The sequence below is a fragment of the Rhea pennata genome, chromosome 20 (assembly GCF_028389875.1).
Source record: "Rhea pennata isolate bPtePen1 chromosome 20, bPtePen1.pri, whole genome shotgun sequence".
Taxonomy (NCBI): domain Eukaryota; kingdom Metazoa; phylum Chordata; class Aves; order Rheiformes; family Rheidae; genus Rhea; species Rhea pennata.
The window spans coordinates 12,903,627-12,914,405 of NC_084682.1; the positions used below are offsets into that span (position 1 = coordinate 12,903,627).

Genomic DNA, 10,779 nt, shown 5'->3' on the forward strand with positions numbered 1-10,779 from the left:
CAATGTGTGGGTCCAGGAAGATTCTTCTTCGTTGCTTGGGAGCTGATATCCGCCCCATAGGTTCTATCCTCTGGTGCTGGTTTTCCACTAACTGTCCTTGGATTGGAGGGGTTTATGTAAATTATTAATGTAAAATGAATGGGTTTTTTTTGTCATTTTTTTCTCCCAGACAACTAGCCCTGTCATTCTTCTCTCCAGTCCCTCTCTGGCTATTATTTCCAAGAACATACCCGCAGGTTGCTGTGCTGTGCAGGGAAGTGGCAAGTCAGAAGGGCAACAAAGCTGTTTTTCACTCTCCTGCAGCCTTGCAGTGGCAGACTCTCCACCAAAACTGCATTTCCAACATTCAGGGATCCCCCTGTTCCTGAGAGTCCCATATGCCTCCAGACTTCGCTGCTTAGAGCTCCCTTGGGCCTGCTAGCAATAGTTGGAATGGCAGGGATCACCTTGGCTCCCAAGGAATCCTCATGATGCTGGGTCCTTTCCTCCCTAGCTCTCCAGACTGGGATGAGCCTGCTTCATCGGGGCCTTACCCTCCTGTCCTTGGTGGTGATGCTTCTCCTCTGTGTGAGTGCTGGCCCTGCAGTGCCCACTACAAGCTCCCGGAGTGGTGAGTATGAATCAGGTGGGGGGCATTGGCTAGGCACCAAAGTGCAGAACAGCAAAGAGTCTCCTGGCTCAGCACTGATTCCCAGGTTTGCTAAGCACTGGGAAGGCCAGCATACAACCAGGCTGGTGTACAACACAAGAACTTCTCAAACACAAGGACCTCTCCTTCCTGGGCCATGGCATTGTAAGGTAAACATTACCTGACACCTGCTAAGTCATATTATCCCTGACACCCTTGGTGGCTGCAGGCTGAAGCCAAAGGGGTTTTGCCCAAATGCTGCAATTCAGTGGGTTTGCCATGGTTTTTGTGCCCTTTTACACTTCAATTCTAGGATCTGAGTAGAGGTGTTCTCAGCTTTTGTTGCATCAGGAGTCTTCCCTTTCTTTTCTCAGGGAGGATAATGCTTGCTGCAATGCTTTTGTGCCCAAGGAAAGCAGGATTTCATGATATTGAATCTGAAGTACCTACAGCAAATTGTTCCTTAAAAGTTATGGAACAAGAACAAAAAATTAAATGGTAAATTAATTTGGCAAAGTTGGTGATGGCAAGTTAATGAGGGCAAATCAGTACTGCTAACAGATAGAACTGTAACAGGCCATAGGAACAAATCCCTATAAATCAAGGTAGAACTAAGCTTTCTTTTTCAATGACATGATTTCCAGGGAAAATACAAGTTTTTCTTACATGTCTTCATCCAGTAGAGTATTTTGGACACTTCTGGTCCTCAGAAGAGCAGTACCTCAATATGTCAAGGACCCTGTGTATGGGAGCTACACTTGGAGCTCCTCTTCAGCATCTGGAGGACATTTTTTCCCTCCTTTCTTGGCCAGATGCACCAGAAGTGCATCCAAATGGAAACAGCAGCTCAGGAGAATTAGAGCCCAGAGCTCTTTCCAGGGCTACTGTGTTAGAGGCCTGTGGCTACTGTGTGGATTAGCCAGTGGAGGGGCCAATGCAGGGTAGATGACAGATAAAAATAACCCTTTTTGCTTTGAGACCTCATGCCCTTCTGGGAACTCCTTGTTACCCCAGCTGGCTCATACAGCCCTTTTTTCTTTCCACCCTATCTTACATCTGCCACATTTGCTGTTGTAGGGTTCCCTGCAGACTGCAGCCGCCTCCGCAAGAACAGCCCCAGTGGGGTCTATGTCATCCAGCCAGCAGGGTCTCCCCCACGGGTGGTTTGGTGTGACATGGACACCGAAGGCAAGGGCTGGACTGTCATCCAGAGAAACTCTCATGACACCGAGATCACATGGAAGGAGTCCTGGACCACCTACAAGTACGGCTTTGGGAACGTTAGGGCAGACTACTGGCTGGGCACCGAGTACCTGCACCTGCTCACACAGCAGAACACCTACAAAGTCCGCTTTGTCGTGCAGAATAAATCCAATGTCACCCATTATGCTGAATATGACATCTTCAGCGTAGAGAGTGAGGCCAGTGGGTACCCTCTGAGGCTAGGCAGGTTCTCTGGTGAGGGGGAGGACTATCTGACGACCTACCATACCAAGCATGGGGGCATACATGACAACATGAAGTTCAGCACTCGTGACAGGGACCAGGACCAGGCCAGTGGGAACTGCGCCAACAGCTACGGGGGCTGGTGGTATGATAAGTGTCAGAACATCCTGCTTAATGCTAAAAAGTACATCCTATGGCCAGGAATCTGCAATAGTGGTGACTGCAAATCTTCCCTTATCCTGGTCAAACCCACAGATGTGTGCTGACTGGGCTGGAGAGCCTTCTGGGAGCCTGGCCACCACCCCTATCACAGTGCCCCATTCCAGTGCTTGCCAACAGCCGTGTGCCAGCATTGGTGCAAGTCTGGCACTGCAAGTAATCACCCTGAGCCCTGTCTGCACAGGCAGCTTTGTCCAGTGCCATGATGCTGGCCAGCACTGGAATACAGGCACTAGTCTGGGGTGGGTGCCCCTACTTCTGTTCTAGAGGAAGGGGAGACAGCACAAGTTCCTTTCCCTGTGTAATCAGCATATTCCCTGCTTTTACTCAGGCCCTGCTCCCTCTTTGAGCCCTGTAAGCCTGACAGCTCTGCTATCCATGGCGAGAGAAATCAGCTGTAATAAATTCTGGAGCCAGACTTTTCTGCCTTTGTGTCTATCTGCTGTGGTGAGACTGTGCATACATCACAGAACCATGGAATGGTTGAAGTTGGAAGGAACCTCTGGAGATCATCTAGTCCAAGCCTCCTTCTCAAACAAGGCCACCGAGAGTATATTAGACAGGATTGCATCCAGGTGGGTTTTGAATCTCTCCAGAGAAGGAGACTCCACAACCCCTCTGGGCAACCTGTTCAAGGGCTCTGTCATTCTCACAGTAAAGAAGTTCATCCTCATATTCAGGCAGAATTTCCTGTGTTCCAGTTTGTGCCCATTGCCTCTTGTCCTGTCGCATGGCACTACCAAAAAGAGTTTGGCCCCATCCCTGTGACACTCCTTCAGATATTTATAGACATTGGGAAGATCCCCTCTCAGTCTTCGCCTCCACAGGCTAAACAGGCGCAGTCTTTCCTCATAGGGCAGATGCTCCAGCTCTCTGATCATCTTGGTAGCACTATGCTGGACTCTCTCCAGTAGCTCTGTGTCTCTCTTGTACTGGGGAGCCCACAACTGGACACAGTACTCCAACAACTGGACACAGTACTCCAGATGAGGCCTCACCAGGGCTGAGTAAAGGGGCAGGATCACCTCCCTCGACCTGCTGGCAACACTCTTCTTAATGCCCCCAGGATACCATTGGCCTTCCTGGCCACAAGGGCACATTGCTACCTCATGGTCAACTTGTCATCCACCAGCACTCCCAGGTCTTTCTCTCCTCCTCTCATCCTTCCCCCTCATTGGCAGGACTGAGGAGGAGATCACCTGGGCTCCCAGACTCTTGACGACCATGTCCAGAGCTCTGAAATCCTGCTTGACCTTTTCCAGTTTGCCCTCAGTATCATTTTCACCCATGTGAAAGAGCAGTAAAGGGTAGTAGTCTGACATGTGGACTAGCCTGGGCAGTCTTTCAATGACGTCTCATGCCCAAAGCCCCTGGCAGGCAACAAACCTCTCTAGACAAGAGGTCAGGTCAGCAGATAGGTGCCTTTGTCCCCCGCAGCATGGAGTCACCCACAACAACCACTCATTGCTTCTTCTGAGTTTTCCTGCAAGGCACAGGATCTGTTGGCCCAGTTGCTTCCCTTGAAGTCAGGTCCAGGTCCTCCTCATCCTGCAGGGCACTAAATCACTGGAAGGCACTAAACTGGTTGTCCAACTGCAAGTCCAAATCTTCAGGAGGGCTAAGGGCCTTTCTCCTTCCACTGGAAGCAACCAGTTTCCAGCCTTCTACAGTGTTGTGATGTACTATTTCACTCTGCAGAGCCCTCTAGCAACTCCCCTGCTGCAGGTTTGGGACTCCTGGAACAGTACGGTCCCCAAGAATGCCCTGTCTATCTCCTGCTCATTTTCATGGATGCTTCACAGTCTGCTGACTTCCTCCTGCAACTCCTTAACCTGATAACAGCGGAAGTGGGCACTAATAAGGTTGGAAACAATGATGTCTTCTTGCACCTTCCTGTGAACCTTCTGTGTGAACTGCTGCACAAACTGCTGCATCTGTTTGCTGTCTCTGTTAGCTGTGCTCAGTCCACCTCACTGACTGCTTCTCTAGCCCACATTTCAACAATCTGTCTAGGAGGATGTTCCAGGAGACAGTGTCCAAAGCCTTACTAAGGTCCAGGCAGAGAGCAGCCACTGTTCTCCCCTCAGCCACCAAGCCAGTCATCTCACCATAAGCATGAGTACCCCTTTGTAAATGTGTGCTGCCTGCTCCTGATCACCTTTCTGTCCTTCACATGTCTGGAAAGAGAATCCAGCCTTAGCTGCTCCATCACCTTGCCTGAGATCGAGGGGAGGCTGTCTGGCCTGTAGTTCCCTAGATGCTCCCTCTAGCCCTTCGGCAAGATAGGAGTGACAGGTGCTCTCTTCCAGTCCTCAGGAACCTCTCCCCGTCACCAGGAGCTTTCCACAGTAATCAATAGTTGCTTTGCAGTGACATCAACCACCTGCCTCTGCACTTGCAGGTGCCTCCCATCAAGGCCCAATGACTTGTGGATGTCCAGTTTGTTCAAGGGTTCCCTAGCCTGATCCTCCTGCACCAAGGGGAAGTCTTTGTTGCTCCAGCCTTCCCCTGGAGTCACAGGGGCCTGGGATTCCCGAGGGCCAGTCTTACTAGGAAAGACTGAGGCAAGGAAGGCATGCAGGACCTCTGCCTTTTGGGTGTCCTTTGCCACCAGGGCCCCTGCCCCAACCAGAAGCAGACCCTAGCCTTCCTCTATGAAGCTTTTCTTGTTGCCTTTCTCCTCCCTTAGCACTTGCAACCTGGGATGGGCTTTGGCTCTCCTAACCCCATCCCTGCGTGCCTGGATGGTGTTTTGGTGTTCCTCCTGGGTCACCTGTCCCTACTGCTACATCTGGGACACTTCCTGTCTGACTTTTGCTCATCTGTGCAGGTCTCCTGCTGCCTTGACTTGATTTCCTGCTTGATGGCACGAACCATTCTTGAGCTCAGAGGAGGTGGTCTTTGAATATCATCCATGTCTCTTGGACCCCTCTTCTGGCCAGAGATTCCTCCAAGCAGGTCCCTGAGCAGGCCAAAGGCTCTTCTCAAGTTTAGGGTTGTGATGCTGCTCTTGGCCCTGCTCCTTTCCCGATCATATGAGCTGTAGCAAGCACTCACTACAAGGTTGCCCATGCGGCGCTGCCCCCTAATCCTGACCCAAAGCTCTCAGATAGCCCCTCACCTGTCCCCAGGTAGAGCTCCATGCCTTCGCCTTGCTCTCTCACCCAAAGAGCAACTCACCTTTCCAGCCTATCCTTCCGAAAGACCCTCTAGCCATCCATTGCAACATTCCAGTTGTGTCACCTACGCTACAGCATCTCCATGATCCCAATGAGATCGGAGCTCTTGGTTTGACCCTCCCCAATCAGGGCTCAACTGGAACAAAGACCCCAACACCCTCCCATCAGGGCAACCAGCAGAGCTCCTTAGCTGCTGCTAGAGCTTCTCAGAAGAAGTTAAGGCCTCCGACAGCTTTCCTTTCCCAGCTATCCCTTCTTAGGGGAAGGGATATGCTCTTATCCCCATGTCCAGCTATACTGGCAGTTTCTTCCTGGCACACCAGTTAGAGACTGGGAAGCTCTGGTCTTCCCTGTTGTCTCTGTGAGTGCTTGCTTGTCACGTTTGTGTATCTGGGTGTTTTGTTATCGCTTTCCCAGTTCATGATGACTTCATTGGAATGGAAAAGGACCTTCCTCAGACAACCTTATCAAAGCAGGTGCTCTCACCTCCCACATTCCTTTCCCCATTACATTCATTTGCTTCTCCTTGCTTCCAGCCCCTGATGTCTTCTACTCTTGAGAAATGCCTGCCCTTTTCAGGTTGCTCTTTCCAAAAGCACTTCATTTGGGCATGCCTCTCTCTCAACTTGAATGTCATCTTCTTTGCATTTTACAAGTGTGAAGGTAGCAGAAAACCTGAGCCCTGCAAAGGGAAGTCCCTGACAAGGTGTGCTTCCTGTAATAACAAGCAGATTGCAGAAGTGACAGGGGCTCTATATGGGCCACAGTAGGCATTGGAGACACTAGTCTTGGAGGTAGAGAGAAACCCCCAGATTTATTCTCTGACACCTACTCTGCTTTCTCCAGTGCTGGCCATGAGCTCTGGGCTCACAGACCCACATTCGCAGATGGCAATCAGTGCAATAGCCAAAGATTCCCTCCACCTTTGCCCAACTGTTTTATCTAGGAGGCGACTAAGGGGACAACATCCTGTTAGTCCATTTCCCACTTACACTGATGATGCCCTTAGCCTACAGTTAGTCACAGCTCTCATACAACCAGTGCTAGCTTAGAAGTACTTTTATTTACTACCATTTGCTACAAAGATCTTGTCCTTCTTTCTCTCTCTTTTGGAATCTTTTATGCCTGCCTTGGGAGCTGTCTCAGGGTCAGGTGATGCTGCTCCTCTGCAACAACAAAAGTAACTTTCAGAAAAGAGTATTCATTGGTATGAATCAGGAGGCCCAAATCTCTGCAGAAATCACAGCGCAGCACTGTCAACAGCTGCCTTTGCCCTCCTGAATACTGCAGCTATAAACTCTCACCTGCTAATGCAAGACATCTTTTGAATAAATGAGGAAAATACCACAACTCACTCTCTTCTTTTCACTTGAAAAGCAGCTATGCACACCAGCACGATCATAGCCAACAGCACTGCAGAGACAGCTGCAGAGACTATGACAAGGTGCTTTTGTAGATATTTGTGATCTGCAGCCTTCCCTTGTTGATCGCCATCCACATCTGGGGCAAGAGATTTCGCAATTCTTTAACACTTTGAAAGGGAGTGGTTGCTTCTCTGAGAGTCTCACAGGGTCTGCCACAGGACCTGGAGAGTTTCAGCAGGAGAGCATGGGGTGGCGGAGCTCATCTACCTCCCCACTAACTCCTTAGGGGGACTTGGATGAAAGAGCCAGGAAAAATCCCTGGTCAGGGAGGCCAGCTCCTGATGCTGCCCTCCCAGCTCAGCACCATCATCCCAAGGGCACATAGTCAGGCTCTCCTGTGCTCCTGCTTTCCATATCCAGGGACACTGGTGCCCCTGGCTGCACAGAGGCACAGCTGCAGCTGACACGCAGCTTCTGGGGCAGTCTGTGCCAAAGGGGACACCTGAATCTGGCTCTGCCAGTTTGCCTTTTGACAAACATAGGCACCATATTGCCCTACTCCTTTCCCACCTTCTTCCAAAGGTCGAGGCACCCACCTTTCAAGATTCGCCTCTGCCTTACGGATAACTGCAGTTACCTCAGTGCTTTTCAAAAAATCCGTAGATCTTGGCGTGCTCTGCATCTTTCAGCTTTGAAGTGCTGCCAAACTCTGTCAAGAAGGACAGAAAGTCATGTCTCAGCATGTGTCCCTCACAGAGGATGCAGAAGCGTGAGATGCTTTCCCTCGAGAACCCCTTTTTTCCCTCAAGCACCCTTGCTGGAGCTGCAAAACAGTGCATCATTTCCAGCCTAACTAACAAGGAGAGTTCCCCTCCATGCCTCTTACAGGCCTTTGTGGAATCACTGCAAGTTCTGCAGACACAGGTGCTGCAGGAGGCACAGTCTGGTAAGCATCAAGTTTCTGCAGCCTCACAGAAACGTCTCGCAAACTTCTTGTTCACTTCTCACACAGCACCTTTCTGGCCACTTGTGGATTGACACCGGAGGATTTAGTTCAAGGAGCATGGGAAGAAGGCACAGACAGTTCAGCTGGGGAAAAGCAGTCCACCAGGTAAGCCCTATCATGCAACAAAGCTTACCCAGACATGTTCCCACGACTTCACCTTTACCAAGTCTGACAGTTTGCACAGAGTGCAATATACACACCAGGGGCCTGCTGCAGTTCCACCAGTATTTCCTCGACAGCTTCTGCAGGTGCCCCGGAGGATTTTGCCATTCCATCCTGGGAATATTGTCTTTGAGGGCCAGAAAAGAAAGTATGAAGTAACATTTCACCCAAATAAATGAACAAAAGACATGCTGATTCTTTCCCAGTTCCCTGTGGACTCCCTACCCACAGGATCCCCCAAAAGCTTGAAACTGCCATCCAGCAGAGCCATGGGATAAGAATTGCCATAAAGGCATTTTTTCTTGGATGTAACGGAACTGTTATGCAAAACTAGACTTGCTGGCCTCCATAACAGGGTCTGACCCTAAGTTCCCAATGAAACAGATGATCAAACCTAAATTTTGCCACAGCACCGGTGAATCCTGGGTCCCGCCACAGGCCCCACAGCATCACCGCGCCCTGCAGCCCGTGCCTGTGGAGCGCCCCACCTCGGCAGCGACAGCCCCGCCCCACCGCTGCCTGCAGGGAGGCCCCGGCACCGCCTGCCAGCCCCGGGGCCGGGCGCTGCCCTCCCCCCGCCCACCTCGCCGGGTCCCTCCCGCGAGCCCATGGCAGCTGCTGCGCCAGGCCGGGTGGCAGGAGGGATCACCGCAGACACCGCGAGCGGCCAATGGGAAGGGGCCTTGCTCCAGGGCGGGCAAAGCCTCGGCCAATGGGGCCGCGCCCTCCTCGCTGGGGCGGTAGGCGGGGAGGAAGGGCGCTGGCCAATGCGCGGCCCCGTCACTGCAGGGTGGCGGGGCTCCCTGCCCGGCAGCGGCAGGTTGATTGGCGGTGGCCTCTGCCGGCCTCCGGCGGCTGCGGGGGGCGCGGGGCTGAGCGGGGCGGGCTGCCGTGGCCGGCGCTGCCTCTCGTGCCCTCGCGGGGCAGCGCAGCAGGCTACGGGCGTGGGGGGCGGCCTGTGCGTGCCGGGGCTGGCCGGGGGCCGGGACCCCATCGCCACCGTCACGTTGGAGCAGCTCTGCAGCGCCTTGTCCTCCCGCCGTGTCTCCCTGGGGCCTGGGCCCGGGCACCGCCTTGGCTGGCCATGCTGGCGGCGGCTGGAGAGGAAGGCTGCTGCCAGCTGTGAGCTCTGTGCCTGGCGCCAGGGCTCTGCTGCACCCTCAGCCTCTTCCGTGGGCTGAAAGCTTTGTGCCCGCTGCTGAGACTCGGCTCCCTGCCCCCTTCTCCCTGCCCACTTCAAAAGCCCATCGGTGCTGCCTGAGACAGGGTCTGATAAAAGAGGTTGGGGAGATGGCCCTGAGTGGGTTATTGAGGCCTGGGGGATGTGAAAGGCAGTGTGACTGGTCTGAAGGCCTTCCCGGGGGAAGTGAGTGCAGCGGCGACTGCCCAATTCCCCATTTAGTAGCTGCCACCAAAGTCTCTGAGCTCAGATAGCCTCTGCTTACGTACAGGAATGGCAGAGCCCTTCTGCTTCCCAGCCCTCTGCACTCACATCTCCTCCCTTTCCAGTGCTGAGGCCTCAGCTCTCCTCCATTGTCCCTTGGCTGCACTTAAAAATCTCCTACTGTGCTCTGGGCACGTGCTGAGCCTCATCTTTGCCTTGCCTGCAAGGTGAGATCCCCTTCATTCCCAGCCCTGGGCCCTCCCATGGCCACCCCTCAGCTGCCTGGGCGCTCACTTCCCCTCCGTTCCCTGTGGCACAGGCCTGCGTCTCCTCTCTTCCCCTCTGGGCTCGTTCCAGGCACCTCTGGGCAAGAAAGGGGTGAGCTGCATGTTCACAGCCACCCGAAACGGTGCTGGGGGCAGGCAGGGGCGCACCCACCCCTTGGCTTCTGTGTTAGGATCAGCCAGCACGTGGGATCTTTCCAGATTCCCCCCAGAGGAAGGCACTGCAAGGCACAGCTTGGTTGCTGCAGCTGGGAGCAAGCACCAGCGCTCTCTATTTTCCATTTCCAAGGGCACAGTAGCAGTGGCAAAGGCCCTGTTCTGCTACGGGGTCTCCTGCTCCAGAGGAGGCATGGCTGGCAGCAGCAATGGCAGCTCCTGCACCAACGCACCTCTGCTCAGGCCTGCCACTGCCGAGTTGGGGCTTTCTGTCAGTGGCCTCAGGCTTCACGCTTCAGGGCTGAGGTGCAGGTCTAGGGTGTTGAACTTGACCATACTGCTCCCAGATCTACTGTGCTGCCAGGAAGGCGTTGTGCTTTTCTGTGTGTTCCTGGAGCGCTGCGCCACCTTCTTGGCACTACGGGAGAAAGCAAGAGCTGTGCAGTTTTACGTAGCTGTGCAGATGACCTCTGCCTAGGTCACCAGTCCAGGTGGCTGTGGGGAGTGCTTGGCTGCTGCCACCAGAGCTCTCCTCCGCCAGGGGCTAGGCTGTGTGTATCCTGAGAGCCCATCTGTGCCCAGGGCCTGGCAGAGAAGAGAGGCGTCTGTAAGGAAAGTAACACAGCCAGTGAGCACTGGCCCCAGCACCTCTTTCCTCCACGGCCCTGGTGTCCGTGGTGGCAAGTGGAGGCATTTGCTATGCCTGTCCTGAGCAGGCTCCCTCCCGTCTGCAGCCCGTTTTCCAGCCAAGTCCAGATCTGCTGTGGAGAACTACAAAAGCCTTCCACGCCTTTTTGCTGTCCACCCCAACATGCATGTGCAAAGAGTTTTGCAGGAACATGGTACGACCCTGGTGTGGCTTGCAGTGGATTTGGACCATCCCTCCTCAGGCATGCAAAGAGGGGCACGGCAGCTGTCCCAGGGGCCCTTGGAAGGGGCAGTGCCAAATGC

At 53.5% G+C, this 10,779-nt stretch overlaps 1 protein-coding gene across 1 annotated transcript; it reads left to right on the forward strand.

Moving 5' to 3' along the window:
* The first annotated feature begins 507 nt into the window (after positions 1–507).
* LOC134149621 (fibrinogen-like protein 1-like protein) lies at positions 508–2,340 on the forward strand. The gene is made up of 2 exons (XM_062592852.1): positions 508–610; positions 1,706–2,340. Exons 1-2 carry the CDS (start codon positions 508–510, stop codon positions 2,338–2,340), a joined length of 738 nt encoding a protein of 245 aa, XP_062448836.1.
* Positions 2,341–10,779: the final 8,439 nt, after the last annotated feature.

What these genes read in the sequence shown, in the direction of transcription:
- LOC134149621 (XM_062592852.1), top strand. Translation starts at nt 508, where the DNA reads ATGAGCCTGCTTCATCGGGGCCTTACCCTCCTGTCCTTGGTGGTGATG. An exon ending in CACTACAAGCTCCCGGAGTG is followed by an intron (nt 611 to 1,705) that starts GTGAGTATGAAT and finishes TTGCTGTTGTAG; the next exon opens with GGTTCCCTGCAGACTGCAGC.